Genomic DNA, 24,486 nt, shown 5'->3' with positions numbered 1-24,486 from the left:
TTTTTCAGCTCAGTGAAGCAAGCTCACCAACCTGTCCCCACTGTGATTTCACAGAACTGACTTTATAACCTCTGAACCTACTTCCTAGCGGACCTCTGAACCCCACGTCTGCCAACTCTGGAATCACATGTATATTTATTTGCCAAAGCAACAAATTTCCCCTGATTGCACTTGAATCTTGCCGATGTCAGATCGCTGCACAACAGTCAGAGAGTGAACTAAAGGTCATCTGCGAATGTGCACACCCACACAATGTTACTGGTGCTGCAGTGGGGTGGGTTTTTTTCCCTCATTCTTCCTAAATATTTGAAAATCGTACATTAGCATCTGGCTGCTTGTAACAGGCTGTTCTCCTGTGTTTTTCTTTTCTTAAAACGTACATGTTTTAGCTTTAAGTTTTACTATGATGTTGTGAATATGTACTTTTTTAAAAATCTTTTTCCTCCCAGTCTTCAGGTAAACAAGTGTCAGATGACCTGTGATCCAGGGACCTATTACAACGGCCACAGGAGGACTTGTGAGCCCTGCCACCGGGCCTGTGCCACCTGTGCAGGTAGGAAGTCATAGGCCAGTGTAATAGCACCATCTACTCTAGTGGTACATGTATTCTCAGTCAGCAGTTATATTTGTTATGCAGCCACAAAGAATGCTTAAAGAACATTTTCTTGGTATCCAATTTTAAATGCATGAACTTCATCTCTGACGTGTGTGCTCACGTGTTTTTCCAGGCACAGGTATAGAGGCGTGCACTAAGTGTGCAGAGGGCTACATGCTGGAGGACTGGCGGTGTGTGTCAACATGCAGCACTGGCTACTACTTGTCAGAGCAGACCTCAGACAGTGGGCAGGCGCAGAGGTCCTGTAAGAAGTGAGTCAAGCACACCTGCCAACACCTCTACACCTCAATGACAATCCTTTAGATCTCTAGTCCACAGAGATGAACAAAGACGTCTTGATGTTTTAACAAGTGTCTAATTGCCAATGTTGTCTCTAACTGTAACCCTGGTTTGGCCTTTCCTAGCACTACTTGTTCTTTCTGAAGTGCACAAACTTCGAAATTTCTCAGTTGTCCAGTTTCTTATTTTTCATCCAGAGAAAGTGGCCAGTAGATATATGGAATGTATAAATATATATATATATATATATATGTACATTTTGGTCCACCAGTCACAGTAACAATAACGGGAAATGCAAACCAGTTGTTGTGCCATTAGAAGTTCAGAGCTACTCTCCGGTGCAGTGCTCTATCCTAAAGCTGTGGCCAGTTTTTTTTTTTTACAAACGTATTCTCTTCCCTCATTTTGGCCCCAGAGGAGAAAGGGGAGGGAACGAACCTACTCGCACAAACATACTCCTATTACTGCGTATGTTTGATGACAGCTTGATGACTACTTTGCCTCCTATCACACCCACAGTCAAACTCCTCCGCAGAGTCAGACATCTTGGCTGCCGTCCTTATCAGTCCCTGTGGTGGACTTGCCTCCCTGCTCCCACCATGAATTATTTATTGCTCACTTGACCCTTTACCTCACTTGATTCCTTCATTCTCTGTCAACTTCTTTGGTCTCAGAAACTAACATCAGATCATTTTCAACAAATGTTTTACCACCAGCAGGACGGTTAAGGCGATAACTGTCTATTCGTGCTGCCCTACTTTTGGCCTTTTGCACCTAAAGGATTATATCAGATATTTTCTTCTTCTTTAGTTTTTGTTGTGGCAATGATGACTTTTTATGTTTTTAATTGCCAGTACTTTGTGATTGCTGGTCACGCACACGCGCGCACACACACACACACACGCACACACGCACACACACACACACTGGACAGGCAGAAGCAATTGGAGCTGAGTCAGGGAAAGATTTATCCTTAAGAACTGTTCAAACTATCAACGAGGATATGTGATCATAGTTCAGTGCTGCCAATTCTCGCATCTAATTCTTCAAACAACCATTGACAGGTGTGACCATAGCTGCTACGAGTGCTTGGGGCCTGGTGAAAGAAACTGCAGCAGCTGTGTCAGTGGTTACAATCTGGAGGCAGGAGCCTGCATGGTCAGCACCATCTGCAAAGATGGTGAGTTGTCAGTTTTCTTATCTACAAACCGGTCTCAATGTGTTTATTCCAGACTTGTTGCGGCGCTTCTCTCGGGGAATAAAGCGCTTGTGCGTTGACCTGCTTGTAAGGTCTGCGGTGAATTTTCTGCACAGACTTGGACACGCTAGAGCTCTTAATTGGACAGAGTCACAGCATGAAAAGAAAAAAAAGCTTTATGATTTATTTCATTCACATCTGTATTTATTTTTTGCAAATCGTTAAAAGGCAAAAGTCCATAAATTCTGGTCCAAACAATCCAAGCTATTCAAAGTACCAAAAGCCTCAGAGGTGTAGATTTACATCTCAACTGTCTGTGACTCTGAGGCCATTTTGTATTTCTACTTAAATTAAATTGTGTTTTTATGCCACTGGGGTATAAAATGAAGGCAAAGGGTAGCTACGCTTTATTAAGTGAAAACAAAGGTTTCAACCATGGCTTTCATTTATTCTGTGCTTTGTACTAACTTCTGGAACAAAATAGCTCTGTTGATGCCTCAAAGCAGGGAGGCGGTCTGTCCTTGCTTTTGCCTTTTGTGTTGTCTATCTAAAGGTCTAATCCATGTTCTGCGTCTTACTAATATTAAAATCTGTCTTGGATTTCACACTCACACTTTAACAACAACTCACCCTTTTCCTGGATTTCATTGCACACTGCATAGCCTGACTGGTTCGTAGAAGCATCTCCTTACTGTAGAGGAACACATTTTATAGGAAGAAGAAAAGGGATAGCGTTATCTTCTGGTTTCTCTTGTGTCTACACTTGTGCTCACCACTTTCTGTTTGCTGTGTTTCATGTTCTGGCTTTTTCAATTTAGTGCATGTTTGGCTTGTGGATCTTCTTAATGTAAATATTTCTGTTTTTCCACTCACCATCTGCGATTTGCTGATCTTGCCATGAAGTTCTCGTTAAAATATAGCCGTGGCTGAAAACGTTCTCAGTTTGAGATGAGATAACGTTTTGAGGAGAAAAAAATATTTGAACGTGAGATCTTTCTGATCTACTTCGCTCAAAGTGCACCCTCAGTCTGTTCCCAACCTTCATAACCACTTTGATATGGGCAAACTTTGACTGGCAGCTCAATGGCTGTTGGTAAAGGAAAGAATTGGCTCAGTGTTTGTTTTTTTTTACAGACGAAGGTCCACTTTAAGTTTTTCTATGATGCAAAATTACATCAAGTTGTGAATTTCAAAAAATCTTCAATTTGCTAATTGTGTGACATTTGTTTTCTCTCTCTCTCTGTTTTCTCCCCCCGAATCTGTTTTCTCCCTCTCCTCAACTGGATCCAATCACTCCACTGGACTACAATCATTTCCCACCTTGATGAACATCACCTGTGATTGGATAAAAAAAACCCTCTTCCTGTTACCTGAATGCTCTCCTGACCAATCACATGGCTCTGCCACTCAACCACCTCTAATGGTTCTATCGTGTGTGTGTGTGTGTGTGTGTGTGTGTGTGTGCGTGTGCGTGCGTGCGCACACGTGTTCCCTCTCCCCTCCCAAACTCCCCCTGTATCTCTTTCCTTTCTGGTCTGTGGAAAGCAAATGAAGAATCTTGGGCGGAAGGCAGTTTCTGCGTGCTTGTTAAAAAGAACAATCTTTGCCAGAGGAAAGTGCTGCAGCAACTGTGCTGCAGAACGTGCTCGCAAAAGGGGTGACGGGACGTACTCACTGGGCATAAAGGGAGTGCAGGGGGGATGTGGGGGCACAGAGGGCACCCCTCCTTCTCAAGCCCCCCCTGCCCACTCATTCACAGTCACATAATTTATAAGAGAATCTGTGCCTCTTAAAGGGACTGCATCGGAGGTGCGATGACAGGACTACAACAAACCTACCTTTTTTTCCGTACTGGGACACACACGTGTAATGACTGGGACTTATTTCAAGAACAAACAAGCAAATGAGAACAAAAGTAAGAAAAAAGAAAAATAAGTGTCGGTATTTTGTGACCAAAGCATCGATGCCAAAATAATTGAACCTTCTTTTTTGTTGCCAGTGTAGGAAGCATTGCTATGAACAGGAGCCACTTGCCTGTGAAACTCTGAATACATCTGTGTGCATTTCTATTTTGGCTCCTCTTCCTCCTCTCTTTCCAGTGTTAACGCTAAACAGATGGAAAGTGAACATACAGTAGGAACGGCCCTGGTTTTCTGCCTGTAAATATACGTCAGAGGGGGGGAAAAAGAAGCTCACTGTAATGTGAAGATAATGTCTGTCTGGGCTGATTTTGTTAAGGGGAGGGAGGACACACACACACACACACACACACACACACACACACACACACACACACACACACACACACACACACACACACACAAGATGCATGTATATCACCCACATTAACAGTATCAAAATGAACTCAGACACATAAATCAGCCATCAGGATGCCAAGACTGACACCCGTTACTGACCAAAATCACCTAATTTTGTTTATTTAAAAACACCAAACTGCCCTCTGAATTGTGTGTGTGTGTGTGTGTGTGTGTGTTTGTCTTGATTAGTGTGTGTAGAGGAATACTATTAATTCTTGCCGTTAGCCCAGGCAGCATTGATTCATTTCGGAGGTACTACAAGACCAGTCGATAGTCGTTCCTTCTGGAGTTTTCTGCAGGGAAGGAAACGCTGCAGTGAGGTATAATGGATTTGTGGTACTAGGGATGCACCGATCTCCATTTTTCACACATGATGCAGATTCTGGGAACTAAACCTTTGCCCTAAAAACTGATTATCGATTCCATTCCATTTATGTGTCTGAACAATTTAAACCTCCGCTATTATTTTTCTGTCACTGGATAAAATAATTGAAATATAACTTCTGTTCGTTGCAGGGACCTTTTCCATATTGTGGTTTGACTTTCCACGTGTCACGTGTAACCCCCGATAAAGGGAGTCTCGTCCAGTAAATACATTTTGTCTGTCGGTGCATCCCTACATGTTACAGTTCTCAAATTAAATTGTTTTAGAAGATTCAACTGTTTGTCATTCCGTTTTAATGCCATTACCTATCAACTGAAGTATTGTTCTACACTTTCAACACTGAAGGTCAACGGTTGGCACAGAACGTATACTGTCGGTATTCTGTCAGGTTTCATGTGCAGGTAAAGGTCTCTGATTGGCAGACGGTAAGCAAACCGCTCTCTTTTGTCCAAAAGGTAGATATAGAATCACATTAGGCAGTACAACTTGTGCTCAGTCAAACCCAAGAAAAAAATGGAAATCTCCATTTACATGCCATTTGTTAAAACTGAAAGTGAACTGGTAACGTTGCAGCGGAGCCAGGAGTGTATCAGAAATGGTAATTCATACTGCACAGTCCAAACTATACATGTGTGAAGCCTGGCAGCCTCCAGACACCTGGCTTCTCCTCCCGTCTGTCTCTGAGCCTTACCCGTTGAAAGTCAGAGGTTATTCTGGTGGTGCTGATTTCTAATAAAGAACAGCAAAAAAAAAAAAAGTTTAAAATTCTTAATCTGTGTGGGTCTTCACACCTGCAGCTAAAGCATTTACAGTATTAGATGATTTGTTGTACTGTCAACTGGTTATGGTTCTTGATGATTTGTAATAAAGCTTGATGAATCCCCTGTTTTGGTTAACAAAAACTTATTCCGGGTCATTGTTTAAGATGACTGAATTGACTTTAGATTGTGTGGTATTAGAGACACACACGCGCACACACACACACACCTCATATAAAAGCTGTTTTGATTGTGTACCTGTGACATATCTGTGACAATGCATTATTAATGTTACTCAAAGTCCTAGTTTTGAAAATCTTTTTTTTTTACTTAAGTGTTCTTATTAAAATGTTTAATCTGTTCACGCTTTTGTTTTCTTCTCATTAATTAAGTTGACAGTGAATTAAGCAGTATTTTTCATCCAATAGAATATTTGTTCTTCATTTTCTCTTCTTTTCCAAAACATTAGGTTTCCTGTTGTCACTCATATTGAGATTTTTTTTTTTATTAATCAATGGAAATACGACTTGAAATTCAGATCATGGCCTTCAGAAACTTTTAGTTTTTTCAGCACATGATCAGGTTAAATAAAAAGACCCTCATGCCTCAATGCAGGGAGACGTGTACTCAGTGACTGTTAGGTGGAAGTTAAAAATGTCATATTTACTTGTTATTCTTTTCCTGTTCTTCAGCATTTTCTTTTATCGTAGCAGTAGATGTCAACAAGTCCTAGGCTGTAATTCAAACGTCAACAATCAATTCTGTTATAGGAGAAAGCCGTCAACAAACCTGCTTCATTGTCAGTATTTCAGTCAAACCCATACGTTTAAGTTATTTATTGCCAATAATATCACTAGTACTAATATCTATAGTCCATCTTACAGCTGTAAAAATTCTAGTCATCATTTTTGATATACTTGCAGTATAGGAGATGTTTGTATAAAGCAGGTGATATATACCCAACTGTAACGGCCCTCTTCTTTTCCATACAACCATCTTTTGTTTTGTTTATGTCCTTGTTGCAGAACCTGGTCTATTATCTGTCAGATTGACAAGTGTGGTACAGCAGCAATTGGAATCAATGGATTTCACCAAATCTGTGTTTTCATGAGCTCATTCATGTTGTCTCATTCATTTCTGTTGTTGTTAGCGGTTATACATAGATAATAATACCATTATTAGGTTACACACACAGCTGTTGAGGATAGGTGCACACTGTGACCAGGAGGCCTGCAAGACACATTTTCTGTGTGAACAACGCTGTTGTCCGATTCTGACCGACCTCGTCGCTAAGCAGTTTGCTGGGAATCACCTGCGTGTCATGACATCAGACAAAGTCATTTATTTTGCCACAGACATCACTCAAGCTCACATCTTTAAAGATGAAATAAAAGTCTGCACATAAACGTCTCAACACTCACCACCCTCCAAAAAAAAATGCTTTCAGTCAAGTGGCTTCTGCTCCCTCCAGTGCTGATTCTGGTCATAATTAACATTGTCAGGAATGGAAATATTGACTTCAAATATCAGATATCTGAAGCAATAAGAAGTAACATCCGATCCAATACATTAAAGTAAACATACCAAATAAATGCCTATCTACGTATCTACTTAGCGACATTCCGGCATCATATTTTTCATGTTTATTTATTATTATTTAATAAACCATTTAGAGTTCAATTTGTTTTTTGCTTGTTTTGAATGGTGCTGGCCATAAAAAAAAATCCTCTGTGATTATTTGTTTCACAGTTGAGATGGCTACGTTAAGCAAAGTGCAGCCTTTTATATTTTATTATACGAGAGGGGGAAATATTGTTTCTGATTAGTATCTGATCGGTATCGGCAGAGGGGGGGCAGGACATTGGGATTCAGGACCAGGTGTGATGGATGTCAGTGTGCTATCTGCCAACAGAGCTCTCTCTCTCTCTCTCTCTCTCTCTCTCCTGACAGAGAAGACTGTCAGTGTCTCACAAGGTCAGCCGAGTCCATAGCAGCGTAAAAGTTTTTAACTCCCTTGAGTGACAGGCTCTCTTTCTTCTCTGCTCCATTCTTCTCCCGTCTGGCTGTGGGAGTCCAAAGTGTCTGCGTCTGCTGAGGGGAGTTGTGCAGCTTCACATCCCTTGAGAACTTGGCTCCCTGTTGTGTGTGTGTGTGTGTGTGTGTGTGTGTGTGTGCGCGTGCGCGTGTGCGCGTGAGGGGGAGACAAGCGGAGAGACAGGAGGAGTGTGTGTGTGTGTGTGCGTGTGCGTGCGTGCGTGCGTGTGTGTGAAGGAGAGAGTGACGGCGTTTATTAGGGGGCTGTTTGAACGGTTTCGGCAGAGCTCTGCTGAATGGGAAGCCACCGTCTGTTGTGTTTGTACACAAAGCAGCTCTTTTGTTTTGAATGGAACAATTGAGCTTTTCAGAAAAAAACAGAGAGCACAGACAACCTCCCAGCAGCCTTGAAGGATGCTTGTGTGCACATACACACACACACACACACACGTACACTTATGCCTGAGCCAGTGTCTGTCACCTTTGTCTAACACAAAGGTAGGATAGGTTAGGAGACGATGTGTATGCCTCTTTTGTAGTGACTCTTTATAGTGCTGCCAAATGTGAAGGAGAACATTGATGAGTTTTTTTGGAACTTTTGACTTTTTCTAAAACCCCTAACCACATTTGACACCATTGTTCCCTAATACAAAGAATTACACGTGTCCTGAGTGAACGTGAACAACGTTGATGTAACAAACGATCAGGCGAGCGAAAAGATCATTGGCTGAAAATTATTTATTTATAATATTGCACGCACATTTACTATGATTTTTTACTGCTGCATAGTGTGTGACAGTACATCTACCTGGAGTGTGATAATGTTTTCATCCGTGTCCCAACAATCACTTCTCCAGGTGTTGAGACTTCTGGCGCCCAAAACTCAATTTCCAGCCTTTGCTCTGTTTGGCAACAAAAACAATTTTCCAACCTTCCATAAAATATGCACATTTTCAGCATTTTTAACAATGGAGGATGTGACTCTATGGGGCTGTAGAGGAAGGCATTTTATTCTTAAATGACAAAATCAGCAAATTATACGGCTGCGCCGGAGATCTGCAGATGTTTCCATTACTTTTTCACCAAAATAGGTCATTAAAAGTAATCGCTTATGAAATAAATGCCCCCTTTTAAGTCTTAGGCTCAAATCTGGTAAAACACTAAGACATATTTTATCACCTTGTGCTGTTCAAGGTCTGAAAAGGCTCCAGTCACTCCAGAGAGCCAACAGTGATGAACGAAGACAAATACATTTGTGGTTTCAAGTGCACGTGTCTTTGGACTGTGGCAGAAAAGGGCAGGAGAGAGTTCTCAGAGAGCGCACAACGGGTTTGACTATAGGTTCTTTAACTTCATGTTTGTGATAACGATCCGTTTGTACAGGTGAAATAATGAGGATTTGTTTGAAGAAGTCCTCTTGTTTCTTCTCTGTGTCTTAATGCTCATATGTGGTCTCTCTGGGGTTTTTTTTTTGTAAAAGCACTCAGCAATTAGGAAGTACGAGTCGAAGAGTAACATTTTCAAAGATGTTTGTTTTTAAACCTGTGAAATGTATTGGCACATTATTTAGAAATAAGACAGTGGAGAAAACAACACAGAAAAATACACAGCCAGAGGATAATGAGCTGTATCTTCAGTGGAATGAGAACAGGAACATATGACTGGTGCTTATAATTGGTGTATCTGGGACACTACTGGGACTTCACGGCTTCAAATCAAGTCTCTCAAGTAAAAAAAGAAAGAAAAGAAGAGAAGTAAGTGAAGCGCACACACTTGAAATAAAAGAGGTGTCTCCAGGAGATGTGGTTCCAGAAAGACCGTGAGGCAGAGCGTGTCAGGCAGCAGGTTGGAGGTCATGACCTTCACTCTCACACTCCTGTCTGCAGGAGAGTACCGGAGCACACACGGCAGGTGCCACCTGTGTGACGTGACCTGTCTGCAGTGCACGGGTCCGGAGAGAGAGGACTGCACCAGCTGCCCCGCAACACGGTGAGGACCACTGTCCACACAAACACCCTCAGCCAAAGGGAGGTGTGTACTCACAGTACTCCGGCCTTAACATGGTGACCTCCCGAATCCACATGGACAAAAAACTCAACTGCTCCTACATACACTGATACTTCCTAGTAGCAGAATAATGGCCCTTCGTGCATTGTCACTTGAGATTGTATTACACTATCACTCCAGTAAAATTGATTGTGCATTCTGTATTTTACTCTTTTCAATTCCTATTCAAACCTGTATTCACTCTGCCTTTGTGTACAAAGTACACAAGGTATTACAGATATGTACTGTATATGATATACTGTAGGCTTTAGTGGCTAAGGTTGATTTTCTACAGTCATTCTCGCTCACAGGTTCTTTGACGAAGGCCGCTGCAACATTCGCTGCCAGGCGGGCCGCTACGCCATGGGGAGGCAGTGCTACCTCTGTCACCACTCCTGCCACGAGTGTGTCGATGAGGGACCAGACAACTGCACCAGCTGTGACAGAGGTACACTCCACCCGGTCGAGGACGTGGAAACCTTGTCTGAAAATCAAAATGAACATTCAGCCCCCCAAAAAACCCAACAACATTTACACGAGTTGCACATAGTGTAAATCAAAATGGCAGTGCTTTAAAGAGGCAGCAGACAACTTGTAGATCCAGGTGGCATTATTGGTGGACGCTGCAGTAGCAAGATGCCTGTGAGGACGCGGGGACTTTTCCTCAGAGCTCCTGAGGAAGTTGTCAACACCACTTTGGAGCCTTAGCATCATGACTTACTCAATGCCAGCAGACTGGCTACTGTCCAAAACAGAATCCCAATTTGAACAAATAACCTTGAGTTCAACACCAATATGGTGTTAATAAGTGGGCTGGTTGTGTTTTCACTTGCCATCACTGGGGATAGATCCCGGGAGAACACTGTTCTCTTCCTTGTTTTCGCTACACGAGGGGTTACGTGGTTCCTTTGTATCCTAAATCAAGTTGCAAAAACACGTCCCGGTGGCCAAGAGAGTAACATGGAGAAAGCAAGGCTTATAGGCCACTAATTTAAGCACGGATGGTGTCGTTTTTATTGTTTTTTTCCCACCATTATACTGCGTGATCACTTATTTAACATCATAATGACAAGTTTGAACCAAAAAGCTGTCTATTCTTGTGACAAGAAAAAGATGCTGTTGAAGTTGCTTCTTCACAACATCACATGTATCAAGCGGAGGCTCATTTTGGAGCCGACTGCACCAATAAATCCTCTTGAGGTAAATTGATCTAATTAAAGCAGTAATTCAGCCAAGCCCTGCGGAAATACGTGTAAAAAGAGGGAATCAGTCATTTGTTTCTCGTTTACTTGTTGTTTCCTTGCTTTGGTGGTTTAAGAAAATCTTACCCGGTGGTAGGTTTTATAATCTTGGGATCAGCCATTCCAAAGTCCATTGGAAAAAAAAACAACACCTTCATCACTGCCTTGATAAAACCCGGACGTCATTAGAGGCTCACAGCTGAAGAAATATCAGACTAAAGGTGGTAGTAGTAACTGTGTTTATCAGGGCGTCACAGACAGTGTTATGGCTGTCAGAAGAAATGTATTTACACTGGAGAGATTCTGTTACGCACCTACAAACACACACACGCACACACACGCACGTACACACACACACACACACACACACACACACACACTTTAAGATACCAGACAGCCAAGGAGAAGATTAACACCAGATTTCCCCATCTCACTCTCACACGCACACGCACACACACACACACACACACACACACACACACACTCTCCCCCACTCTCAATTAGCCGGCAAACTTAGTCAGACTGTGTTTGCAAATGTGGTTCCATTTAATTGCAGGTCTGTCTGAGGCTCAATGAGACATAACAAAAATAACATGAAGAGACCCTCCATCTGTCTCTTGCCGTGTCATTTCTCTCTCAAAACAACCTCCCCTGTCTTAGCCAGTCACACACACACACACACACACACACACACACAGACACACACCGACTGGTACATGCGGTGCAGATAATCCTTGAAACTGACTTCTGGAGTTTTTACACCCCTGCTGTCTGTAGAGGGGGGAAAAGTGAAAGGGCTGCACAAGTGACCAGAAGGAGGATGATGAAGACAAGAAGAGTTGCTAATCAATAATATGAAAGTTTACATTTCAAACGTGACACACACATGCCCTGACTTGCATGAAATCATTCTAGGGGGAAGCAAAAGCCAGTATAATCTGAGTCTTATAGGCAACTAAATACTTGATTGTTAAATTAAACCACTACTAAAGTATTAATGTTGAAATTCAACTAAATGTATAGCATTTAAAAATATTACTTACTTTTACATTTCCAATATACAAAAGCTTTTTAGGATTCCTCAAAAGAACTTAAAGTCAAATTGAGTCAAAAAGCCAGGCCGTTAAAATTGGAGTGGGGAAATTCAAATATCAAAAATTCAAGACGCAAAGGTCAAATCGAGGATAAGAAGTTGAGCCTGAATGAAATCGATAATCTCTATTCTGCCTGTTACATAGGAAAATTAATAAACAAACAAACATGAATGAATGAATAAATGATCCAGACATGATTGACATGGAAATAGCGACTTCCCGAAAACTGCTCAGACCTGTGGTAATAATGTACTGTCTGCCTGTCACTATTTGTATAAATCACAAGACAAGGCAACAAGGTTGTTCCATGTCTATCAGAGTGTAACTGCCAACTGGTTCCGTTCATCTGAGTTTTTGAGCCTCCGAATACTTCCCCTTTTTTTTCTCTTGCTCCATCTAGATAAGTTTGGTGAGGCCCGATACTTCTTCCAGGGTCAGTGTCGCGACGTCTGTCCAGAGGGTTTCTTCCACTCTGCAAGGAGCCGGTGTGAGCCCTGTCCCGCCGACTGCATCATCTGCACAGCAGCAGATCACTGCCTCCATTGCAGCCAAGGACACACGCCTAGAAATGGCCGTTGCGTCCCATTGGAGTGCAGTGCAGGTGAGAGGTGCACGAATATCGACATGAGACGAAAGGCACTCTTTGTTAGCTCTGCAGTATATTTACAGTGGCCACCGCTCGGATTGAGGGTGTAAAGATATAAGCATAAATAAGACATTGTCTAATTCTAAATGTAGGGATTTGTTATTTTTCAAGAGCGTCAGAGAAGGATTGTTGTAATAGCCGGCTCTGTTGCTCAGCACCGCCGTCACACAGCTGGCCTGCATTTGGCAAACATCACCTTAGGGAACACCCATGTCGCACACCGACCTCATTTTAAAGCAAGTATTAAAATTAAGATACCCTCAGAAAATATGCCAACACGCAGGGCTCCGAGCCACAGCTTCACTCACAGACTAACCAAAGAGTTGCGAGCTGTTCTTTGGACGGGCTACATCAAACCAGCACACCGTGGTACTCAAAGCATTTAGATTTCAGTGTCGGGTGTGAAAAATGGGCAGTTCACAGGAGGAGTTTTAAACTTTCATTAATGAATCAAGGTGTGTCTGTAAGTGATTGGGGTAATTTTCTGCAGCGCTTTTGCGGGTTTAGCAATGAAGGAGCCTGCATACTATCCGAAAAGGAAAACATATGAGCTTAGATCGCTATTCTCTGCAGCAAAGCAAAAACACCATAGCAGAAATACAATAAATATTGCATTTGTGCACTGGTGATACATGATGACTGTTAATTTAGCTCAACACTGTGCGAAAGAAAAAAGAAACAAATGAAAACGTCCTACCAAACAAAATAGAGTCATTGCTTGTTTTAACTTAGTTCATCTATCTTGTCCTGCCTGGTGCCGGTGTGTTCTTGCTTCTCCCCTCCGTTGCTAATCGGTCCAACTAAAGAACGTTTGCTTAATTTAGCTTTAAAAACAGAGTTTGTGAAATATGAACACATTGCACTTTAACCCATCGTATGAGATCAAAATGTGAATGCCAGCCAAAAGAAGAGTGATATTGGATATTGGCGGTAGGGAGAGGCGGTGGCGGTGAGTTACAACTTCACCACACTGAATGTGAGACGGAGAGTGACGATGATCAGAGTTTTGTACTCGAGGATATAAACTGCATGAGTGGATGAGATGATGGATGAGGTGAAATTCTTATTCCTATGTGGTAGGCAGGTCTCAGCAGGCCCCACAGACGCGGGCTTGAACCTGGGAGCAGGCAAAACTGATGTTGTGGACAGTGGTTGGACTTGATTTGATTTTAATCTTCAACGCACACGTGTCACCTCGGTTCATTTCCTGACAGGACACGCAGGCAAACATCTATTTAGGGTTGTCATCCCCGGCTCCTCCAGTCCGTGTACCGATGTGCCCTAGGGCAAGACGCTTAACCCTAAATTGATGTGTGACAAAGTGATGTGCGCTGTATATAGAAGCGCTACATGGATGTTTGTGTGAATGGGTGAATGTGATGATAAGACTAGAAAAGCTCGACATAGATACAGTCCATTCACCATTTACCACATTCTATTCACCGTCTCCATCAGGGGAAGTTGCAGATGCAGACGCCGAAGATTGTCTCCACTGTGACGAGGGCTGCAAGCAATGTGAACTCAGTGAGTAGACGTCTTTCTCTCGCTCCTCACTTTCCCCTCTCTGGCTGCATCTTTCACCTTCCTCATCGATCACATTGCAGAAATAAGTCCAGTGTAGCCTCAGCAGCAGCAGCAGCAGCAGCAGCAGCAGCAGCTATATGCAGTAGCTTCATGGCACAGGGAGGAAACCACATTCACCGTTGTCACAGTTGACGATTTTCATCCTTTCAGTCCTCAGGAGTGAGATATGGTGAGATGTTGGGAAAAGCCTGTAACCACAACATGACACCTGATGAAGGATTCACTGTACTTAAGGAGTTTGATAGGATTGCCGAGAGGCAAAGGTGTTTTTTTTTTTGTAAACCTTCAATTATTTAGCTACTGATCAGTCTTTGCTGTATACTCTCTATTGCTCCAGAGATATCATTATGAATTGCAATTAAATGATTGTAAATATCTGAGCTAATTTTTAAAATCTACGTTGGTGAGGAGTTAGTGAACAATGTGTTTACTCCAATCGGCTTCATTCATTAGGCAAGTCATTTTGACAAACATAGACCATCTCTTAGTTAGTGATCATTCACCTCACCCATTTAGAAGATGATACATTAGTATTTGGACTCATATGGGAGCAGAAAATCTGACTTTTTTTTTTATCATTGATGTTGATTCTCCAAAATGAAAACTCCCTGAAATCGAACTGATATCACTTTATCCTGCAAAGAGTTTTTAAAAATTGATTTTCCACCCCTGGGTTAATAATGCCTGTAACTATCTGCTCTTTCCCTCCAAATTTCTAAATGATGTTGTTTAAATAAGATTTGCTGTGGGGGTTTTTTTTAAACCTTCCTTTTAAAGTCCTTCCCAAAATCCCGTTCCCCGTGCTCTTCCACCTCACCCTGTCAGTACAAGTCTTAAAGACACGAGCATTTCCTTCTCCCAGAGACGATTACCGACATACCATGGAAAGTTGTTATTGTGCTAAACTAGTCTGAGGTGGAGACGGGCTGTTATTATGTCATTATGCATTCTGGGTGGAATATCTTTCTTCACTCGCACCCTCGCCACAAACTCCCCTGCCACCCATTGCTCTTAGTAATCACAATTCTGCAAGATGAACAATTAAAGTTGTGAGACGATTTGGCCCTTTGACGCGATGCTAGGGGCTAAAGTGCAGCTGAAACGGGACACGTGGTGTCTGAGCCTGGCGTGTGATATGTGTGAGAGCGTGCTTACACTATGCGTCACCCTTCATCTCTAATGTACCGAAAGACACTTTTAGACAGTTACAGTAATATGAGGACGTTTTTTGGAATGTGAGGTTGTTTTGGTTGGTCCTTGCCTTTTCGTGAGTCTACTTGTGGTGTAGGTCTTGAATCAGGATTAGGATTAGATATGAGTTAGGTTTAAGACATGTGCTATTATGCAACAAAGCAAAAGTTATACCATGACCTTTTTTCAATGTTCAGGCTGGTTAGTGATTTTTAAAATGGAAGCTAAACTCAAGAATTACTTAGAGAAAAAATAAGAGTTCTTAAGATGAAATCCAGTTCTTAGGTTTCAGGGTTTTATTTTAATTTTGGGTGAACTATGCCTTTGAGATTAGGTTTTGTGTGTTTGTGTGTTATTGTGTTAGTGTGCGATGGGCTGTGGTGAGAGATCTATCAACAAGCCCACCAGCCTGACAGTGCGTGATAAGACGCGCCGGCACCTACTCAGTCGTATCTCATCATCAGTTTCCTTAAAACCTCTCTGCATATTACACTCATAAATCATGGAATGGAGTTTCTTTTCTGTGAACATCACCAGTCCTCCTGGAGCTCCTCCACTGTGGGGCTGAGGTCCCTCTGCTCAGAGGCTGTTCAAGCTCACCTCGCCTTCCAGGTTTCAGCTGTTTCCATGCTTGATCAAGGCTCTCTCAAAAATGATCTTTGCTTCATGATATTCTCACAGGTTTTTTCCCCCCTATCAGTATCCATGTCTTGATAAAGACACGCAGGTGATGGTTTGATGGGTATCTCCCCTTTTTTTTAAACTGGGATTAAGTGCTAATCACAATAATGTGATTGCATGTATGTGCATGTGTATCACATGCATAAGTTCTACTGTGAATATATAGCTTGTGACTGCCTGTAGACTGTAAAGGTGTAAGTGCTTGCACATTCCACAAGTGCATACTTCAGGTTGTGTTCTCCAGTCTTAGTTCTGTTGAAATCCCCCCTTCCCTGGTTTGTACAGTTAATATTTATGCGGGCGCTATTTTCTGTCTTCACTTCAGACACAGCCCGAAGGCATGATTTCCGGCTCCTCGCTCCCTCTCTCTCTCTCTCTCTCTCTCTCTCTCTTGTTCTATACCTCCATCCCTCCACCTTTCCTCTCTCCCAGTCTCTCTCTCTCTCTCTCTCTCTCTCTCTTGTTCTATACCTCCATCCCTCCACCTTTCCTCTCTCCCAGTCTCTCTCTCTCTCTCTCTCTCTCTCCCTCTGTGTGAGTAATTGCTTTCACAGGTAGTGGCTTGTTGACTGCATTGAAGTGCAAACCATTGCAGTGTTAAGTTGTGGGTGCTGGAAGCAGACAGAGAGGAATGGGGTGTGGGGGTCGACAGAGTTTTTTTCTGGAGAGGATGGAAGTCCAGAGGGAAAGTCTGGTTCTTTTTTTTTAAGTAGTTATATCCACCTCCTTCTCTCTTTTCTATCTGATCTTTCTCTCTCTCTCTCTCTCTTTTCTTGTCCTCCACTCTTGCTTTCTCTGTCCTGTTCTGACATTGTTGGAGTAAGTGATGACAGAGTGTCTTCCTCAGTTACCAGTTGGATTGACTGCAGGAATTAATTAGTCTGGATGAAAAAAAAAATCTCATTTGGCATATATATAAAAACTCTCTCTCTCTCTCTCTCTCTCTCTCTCTCTCTCTCTCTCTCTCTCTCTCTCTTTATCTCTCTCTCTCTCTCACACACACACACACACACACCCGAATGACTTATTAATACACCCTATATATGTCCTCGAGTCTCCAGTGGCGAGTGTTTTACATACTGTAACCTGTCACTCACATTATGCTCATATTTTGTTCAGCAAACACACACCTGCAGTACACACACACACACACACTGAGCCAGCAGCTGCAGCATATCTTCTGACTTCATTAAATTGAAAAACTCACGGACACTGTGGATGTGAACTGAAATGACCACAGAGACTCATCGACTTGTACCTCTTTTCAAGGCTTCATGGTCGGATGTGTTTTCCAGTTCACGGGTCACACTAACCCATGATTAATCTGAGCGTGCCCTTCAACTCGACAGTGAACTGAACAGTCATTGTGTGTCGTCAGAGCGCCTCCTGCTGGTGAAACTGGGCATGGCAGATGAGGTGGGACATACAGTTAAAATGGGATTTTGCCATATTGTCTGTATGTAAATTACATAAACAGCCTACACTCAGCACAACAGCTGTGTAACATCATTGTTTCGGTGATGACAATGGTAAACCAAGTACTGCTGCTTCACCTACATCCATGTCGTTGCAGAAATTGCTTTCAACAGCCCGTTCGCTCAGTCCAGATTTCACAACACGGTCCATCTGTTGTCAATGATTCATCCTAACTTGTCATCTTTACCACAGAGGATTCCGGGGAGCAGGACAAGGAAACTGTTTGCCTCAAATGTGAAGACGGTTACTACCAGTAAGTCTCTTCGGTTGAGTTTCACTAAGTCACAGCCCCATGTTCATTGCTCCTAACATTGACACACGTCTGTCTGTCTCAAGGTTAAACACAGACTGCCATCAGACCTGTCCAGATCGCACCTACAGCTCAAAAGACAACATGCTGTGTGCGCCATGTCAAGACAAGCAGTGTGCAATCTGTGACCAGGCCCAGTGCTACTGGTGTGAAGAGGGCTTCTACGTCTCTGGTAACTTCTGATCTATTCATAATTGTGGCTGGAGTTCTGGTGTGAGTATCAGTTGATAAACTCCTGGGGCCGGAATAAGTGACTCCGCATCCGTCAGGCCTGTGGTTTCATTGTCACAGTACTGTTTTCAGGATATTTAACCATTCCAGTGATATGCATCTTATTTTCATATGAATACAGTTTTTTAAGACTTGTATACTATTCCCCCATCTGTTGGCCCATATAATCATAAACTAAGAACCTGTGTGTCACAGTTGACGAATATTTTTTTTATAAGTTTAAACGGACATAGATGATTTTTTTTTTTTTAAAAAAAAAGGTATGTTTGTTTATCCAGATGGAGAATGTGTGGAGCACTGTAAGGAAGGTTCCTTTGTGGATGAGGAGAGCCGGGAGTGCGAGCCGTGTCACCGTGCCTGTCGTACCTGTGGAGGGCCACAATATGACGACTGTGACTCTTGTGAGGACGGCTTCAAACTGGAGAATGGAGAGTGTTTGCAGGGGAGGAAAACGGCCACCTGCCCTGAGAAACACTTCAGAAACCGTAGGGCAAATGTAGACTTTACCTTAATACTAAATGTTGCCGACATTAGTCAACACAAGTACTGCTGACAATTTATGAGGATCATCGTTTTTTGTCATTTTCTTCCTCTCTTTCATGTCGTTACGTCTTACGTCTTGTCCTGGTTTTTGTTTTCCTTTTTCCTTTTTGTCACCAGCAAAGGACGAATGTGAGCAGTGCCACTCCTCCTGTAAGTCTTGCTCTGCAGCAGGGCAGGAGGCCTGCAGGAGCTGCTACTCGGGTAAACATATTCTCTCTCTGTGCATCATTAGATGGAGCTCCTACAAATGTTTAAACGTTGTCTCACACGTTTAAGACAAACTTTCTATTAAACCACGTGTTTTTTCCGTTAGCCGGCAGGGTTAGAAAGGATAACGGTTATAAAGACCCTGCCATAAATTTGAAGAAGTTGTCGTCTCTTAACGTAGACTGCGCTCTCTTTCTTGAATCAGTGGTGCGATTCATCTTTCTGTCTCCAGGTACATTTTTGACTGCGCGACAGACGTGCATGTCTCGTTGTCCACCCGGTACGTTCGCCAACAAGACGTCCGGTCAGTGTGAGGACTGCTCCGAAGGGTGCGTCACGTGCCAGGACACACAACAATGCCACCGCTGTCGGAGTGGCCTTTACCTGCAAAATGGAGTGTGTGTTGTGGAGTGTCAGAGGTGCTTGTCATGTCCTTTTTTCATTTCTTGTCTTGCACATGAACACACACACCATTCGTAAGACGTCGCAGATATCTCATTCTCTCACCTCACTGCCTCCTTTCCAGCGGGTTTCCTCAAGGTGGTGCATGCCAGCCGTGTGCCCCAGAGTGTGCATCTTGCCATGGGAATTCTTCTCACTGTCTGAGTTGTGAGAGCCACCATTTCCTGCTGGAGCATTCCTGCAGGTCACACTGTCCAGAGGGCTATTATACCACAGGCACAGAGTGCCATCGCTGCCCAGCTCACTGCAGCGAGTGCAATCACGATGGCCTCTGTGAGAGTAAGTAGAGCAGAGTAGTTAGATAGTTTAGATATTTAAAACCGTTTGCCATTCAGACAAACATGTCGACATCTTTTTGACTGAAAGTATACGCTACCTAGCACTAAAGATCCAAGGAATATGAACAGGAGGAACAAAAACGTTCAAGTTTTTAAAAATGATATCAGTGGTAGTTGTATGGTCTCCACCATGGATGTTAAACACAAACAAGTGAAAAAGTAGAATGAGCCAGCGTGAGGAATAGGAAGTGAGTGCTGAGGAAAGAGGAAGAGATTAAAAAAGGTGAATAGTAAAAATGCTTTAATTTTGGAAAATCACAACCAGCCATGTTAGGGGAAAAAATGTTTTCTTAAGTAAAATTTTAATTTTAATTTTTGAGAATGTTATCATAGGTTATAACTGTAAGTCCGGTTTGGTCTAGATTTCGATCTTTAAAGCCCTCCCGTGCAAGTGATGATGTAAACAAGGGGGTTTTGCCTGTTTATATCTTGCATTTCTCTGTGAATCTCTCTCTCTCTCTCTCTCTCTCTCTCTCTCCCAGAGTGTGCCCAATACTACTTCCTCCACGAGGCTCAGTGTGTGGATGATTGTCCTGATGGCTACTTTGCCAGCGAGAAGCAACAGGAGTGTGTGCGCTGCCACGCCGATTGTGCCTCGTGCGACGGACCGGGTTTGGATGACTGTGATGTGTGTCGCAACGCGAAAGCTGTCCGTTACAACGGGGAGTGTCTGGCTGAGTGTCTCAACAGCACTTATTACGATGAGACGGCCAACGAATGCAGAGGTAGAGGGAAGCTGGGAACTTTACATGATGTGAAAAAAGAGAGAAAAGTGTTTATGTGCAATCATGACGGGGTTAACCACCTTGCCCCCGCTTTCCAATTGGCTGTCTCATGGTGGCTTTTCATTTTCTCAGATTGTGACAGGTCATGTTTGACCTGCTCAGGCCACGAGCCCTCCTCCTGCCTCAGCTGTGACATTGACAGGCGTAGAGATGCCAGCGGACACTGTGTGTGGGTCAATCAGTGCTCTCTGCACTCGTACAAGGACCAGGATGGGGAATGCCGACAGTGTCACAAACTCTGTCATCGCTGTTCGGGGCCAGGCAAAGACAACTGCCTCAACTGCAAAGAGCCACACTTCCTACTGAGTGAGTAATAGAGCTAAGCCAGAGTTAGTGGAAATTGTTTTTGTTAATTCCGTATTAAATGTTTTGCGTCCCCTCCTTCTCCTCCTTTGTGCCTGTGTCCATCAGACAGCACGTGTGTGCAGCAGTGTCCTGTGGGTTACTATGCCGAGGACGAGGACGAACGTGTGTGTGAGCGGTGTCACTTCACCTGTCAGTCGTGTGTTGGCCGTCACAGTGTGCAGTGTCGCACCTGTAAACCTGGATACTTCAAGCAGGGAAGCAGCTGCGTCGAAACCTGCTCCGAGAGGTAGGAACACACAGATACTGATGAGGGCCACAAGTCAAAACTCATCGGCCTAACAATCAAGTTGTTGTGTAGAGTTATCACCTCTCATGACTTTTCCCCTTCTCAATGCACCTTGGAAGAAGGTGAGGTTGTGCCAGAAACCTCTACAGTGCTACTACAGGACACACACACATACTCGCCTCTCCCCTCCTCTGTCATGGAGGAACATCAGAAACTAAACAGATACCTTCTCTCCTCAAAGTCACTTCGGCAACACCACCACCAGGGTTTGTGAGCGCTGTGACCCCTCGTGTAGCCAGTGTTGGGGTCGTGGAAGCAGAAACTGCCTGAGTTGTCGGCAGGACTATGTCTACCTGAGGCAGTGGGGACGTTGCCTGAAGAGCTGCCCTCAAACCCACTACCATGACACAAGGTCCAACAACTGTCTCAGATGTCACCCAACCTGCAAGACCTGCAGCGGTAAAGAAACAGCTTATTTCTGTCATAGGGGTGGATGACATGTAAGAACTGGACTCAGTTCAGGGACGTGGCAATCGCATGACCAGTTTCTAATATGAACAAATATAACATAAAATATGTCACATCTCTACATATATTACATGTATAAATATATCCCTGCTTATATTCTCAAATAACCAGGTGTGGTGACTGTACTGTTTTAATAAAATACATACATTTATACATTTTTGTTCAATTCTGTTATGCAAGACACCCGTAATTTAGAAAATGTACACCACACACACACACACACACACACACACACACACACACACACACACACACACACACACACACACACACACACACACACACACACAAACACAATTTAAAAGAAATCTCAAATAAACTTATCACATATAGAACTATTACATATGTAAATTGACGTGATGAGTTTTTTTCCTCTCTTCTCCCAGGCTTTGTGTGTGGTCCATATTTACAAAATCTTACAAAAACAGAGCATCACACAGTTCACAATAAAAGAGACAGTAGAAAACAAAATGAGTTCATTTCCTCACATTGGACAAATTCGCATTTCTTCTCTTTAAATGAATTAATTTCTACTTTCACTGAAAACATTACTACTTTATAAAAATCATTATAAAGCAAATGTCTTATCAAATGTTTACCCTTGAAGCCATGGCATACTTCTGCTGTGTCTGTTGAAGCGTTTTTTGTTTTTTTTTCATTTTCAAATTCAAGCTCAGTCTTATGATCCATATAACACGATATCCTGTTGTGTAATACTTCGCTCTCTCTCTCTCTCTCCTTCCAGATAAGGGTGCTCTGGAATGCCAGTCCTGTTATGAAGGCTACACCTTCATGAGTGGAATCTGTCAATCCCAGTGTCTTATAGGCTTCTATGCTGCTTCACAGGTGCTTGTGTGTCATTCATTTAAAAAAAAGTGTTTTTGTTTATACTCAACTAACAAAAAATTACACACACTCTTTAGCTTCAGGATAACTTTAGCTACACTTTGACATGGCTATGGTGATATCATCTTGGTCTGCCGTATAACTAATCCTTCCGTTGCCCCAGGGCGATGCGCCGGACTGCGAGGCATGTGACTCCTCCTGTGTGGACTGTCGAGGTCCCGGCGGGTGGAACTGCACGGTGTGCCCTGCACTCCAGATCTTATCTGACGATCGCCGCTGCTTGAGTTGCTGTGGAGATGAGAAACGCCACGACGACAAACCAATACCCTGGCAGTGCTGTGACTGCCAGGCCTCACGAGGTAACACACGGCTCACTGAAACGTCTTATGTCTTCTTGTCAATGCTAACTGCTCTTCTGTATTTGAGAATACACACTGTATTCATACTTGCTCTTGGAAAATGGAGTGTGTGTGTGTGAGTCACCAGTCGCAGTCCTTTAGGGCATCTGCCATTTGGATCAGTCGCCCTGTGTGATTCATCTCATTGACAGCTTTCCAACTGTGTCGACATCTTGCTGCCAAACAGGGATTTTCCACTATTTTAGAATGATACACAAAAATGTTCCCATAACAAGGGAATTTTTTCTTGGCCTCTAGTCATTGCAGACAGGACCGGATTTCATTAGAACTAGAGTCTTGCAAAACACACATTCATCAGAAACAGTCTACATTTGTCTAATGTAACCTAATGGTCTGCTCCATCTCCTTCTGCTCAGACGAGTGTATCATGGGCGTGAACTTTGTGATGGAGCGAGCTGAGGATTTAGACGGTCAAGGACACAACCACGCCAAACTCTTTGTTACTGCTTGTGTTCTACTTGTCGTCTCTGTGGGTGGAGGTGTCTTCCTCTTCCTCAGTGCCCGATCAAAATCCCTTGCCATCGCACCCAAAATCAAAGCTGGAGGCTACGAGTCACTGAATACCAATGGAGGCGTCGCATCAGAATCCACCACCTCCTCATTTGGCGAGTACAGTGACAGAATCATTGGATGCAAGGATGATGACGAAGAAGACGACGATATTATATACATGGGACAAGATGGGACAGTGTATCGGAAGTTCAAGTACGGACTCTTGGATGAAGATGAGATTGAGCTAGAGTATGATGATGAGAGCTACTCATACAGTTGAGGATTATAGAAAATGTGGAAAAAAATTGATATTTGACCATTTTGTGGCAGATTGTTTCACTATTGTCTAAAGAAAAGTTGCAGTTGACGTCTTCTGATTATATTTGAGTTAAATTTTGATTAGATTTTTTTCCAATAAGCATGACTTTTTCATCAAAATAAATAATTTTCACATCTCCAACCTGGGGACCAGAAACATTTACATGTGTTTAAAAAACTTTTTTTTTTGTTGTTTTAACTTTTCCAGCTATATCCTGCTAAAGCTGAAAGAGGCGTGTCACAACTTACATACATGTGACATATTCAGGTACATATATGAGAGAAAAACCAGAGACCAAAAATGTCTGATGTTTACAAAGCACTGAGAAGATGTGGTGTATAAATAATCTTGCATAGAATATACAAATAATCCAATTCCTGGTAAACCCACAAGGGTCATCTATGTGGATTCAGTTTGCTGATTATGTCCCTGTCAACGTCAGTTGTATTTTGCCTCAACATCAATAATTGTGGTTTACTGCTGAATGATGCAACTTATCGTTTTAACTGTGTAATAAACTCTATGTATTGTCAGAGGACACCAGGAAATGCGAAGAACAAATTACTGGGATTTTCCCCCTTTTTACCTGGTTGAAGTGAAATGTGCCTTCAATAATTGTTTCATAATAAAGTTTTATTGCGATCCGTGTTTTGCGAGTGTACAATCCTGATGAAAAGTTGTGTTATCAATTAGTGCACGCAAACCAACACACATGTGACTACTGAGATTACTGGGATTGTTGGCTGTGTGAGATTCGGTTGGCGTCTACTCATTAAAAACTTAGTAACCTGGCTCCTGATTTCTGTCACAAGCAAGTACAGATTCCCGGCGTGTCGTTCATGTTGCATAAAAGTACGACAAACATGC

The 24,486-nt window shown here is 42.8% G+C and overlaps 1 protein-coding gene across 4 annotated transcripts in view; it reads left to right on the top strand.

The window, feature by feature from the left end:
• Nucleotides 1–24,261, top strand: part of pcsk5b (proprotein convertase subtilisin/kexin type 5b) — a 68,112-nt gene extending 43,851 nt beyond the window's left edge. The window contains exons 18-37 of one of the 4 annotated variants that reach the window (XM_035640099.2): nucleotides 450–553; nucleotides 729–867; nucleotides 1,960–2,075; nucleotides 9,475–9,577; nucleotides 9,946–10,082; nucleotides 12,370–12,570; nucleotides 14,071–14,139; nucleotides 17,740–17,800; nucleotides 17,884–18,029; nucleotides 18,367–18,573; nucleotides 18,749–18,832; nucleotides 19,071–19,257; nucleotides 19,365–19,579; nucleotides 20,121–20,363; nucleotides 20,496–20,729; nucleotides 20,835–21,015; nucleotides 21,257–21,474; nucleotides 22,289–22,389; nucleotides 22,553–22,748; nucleotides 23,165–24,261. In XM_035640099.2, the coding sequence (XP_035495992.1) occupies nucleotides 450–553; nucleotides 729–867; nucleotides 1,960–2,075; nucleotides 9,475–9,577; nucleotides 9,946–10,082; nucleotides 12,370–12,570; nucleotides 14,071–14,139; nucleotides 17,740–17,800; nucleotides 17,884–18,029; nucleotides 18,367–18,573; nucleotides 18,749–18,832; nucleotides 19,071–19,257; nucleotides 19,365–19,579; nucleotides 20,121–20,363; nucleotides 20,496–20,729; nucleotides 20,835–21,015; nucleotides 21,257–21,474; nucleotides 22,289–22,389; nucleotides 22,553–22,748; nucleotides 23,165–23,580 (3,358 nt within the window). In that variant the 3' untranslated portion in view covers nucleotides 23,581–24,261. Of the gene's footprint in view, nucleotides 1–449; nucleotides 554–728; nucleotides 868–1,959; nucleotides 2,076–3,638; nucleotides 4,449–9,474; nucleotides 9,578–9,945; nucleotides 10,083–12,369; nucleotides 12,571–14,070; nucleotides 14,140–17,739; nucleotides 17,801–17,883; nucleotides 18,030–18,366; nucleotides 18,585–18,748; nucleotides 18,833–19,070; nucleotides 19,258–19,364; nucleotides 19,580–20,120; nucleotides 20,364–20,495; nucleotides 20,730–20,834; nucleotides 21,016–21,256; nucleotides 21,475–22,288; nucleotides 22,390–22,552; nucleotides 22,749–23,164 lie in introns of those variants that run through there. The other 3 variants (XM_035640100.2, XM_035640102.2, XM_035640101.2) reach the window with 3 other exon arrangements.
• Nucleotides 24,262–24,486: the final 225 nt, after the last annotated feature.

This window comes from Scophthalmus maximus, chromosome 19 (assembly GCF_022379125.1).
Source record: "Scophthalmus maximus strain ysfricsl-2021 chromosome 19, ASM2237912v1, whole genome shotgun sequence".
Lineage (NCBI taxonomy): Eukaryota > Metazoa > Chordata > Actinopteri > Pleuronectiformes > Scophthalmidae > Scophthalmus > Scophthalmus maximus.
The sequence above is the reverse complement of the archived record's forward strand: the minus strand, read 5'-3'. Positions and strand labels throughout refer to the sequence as shown.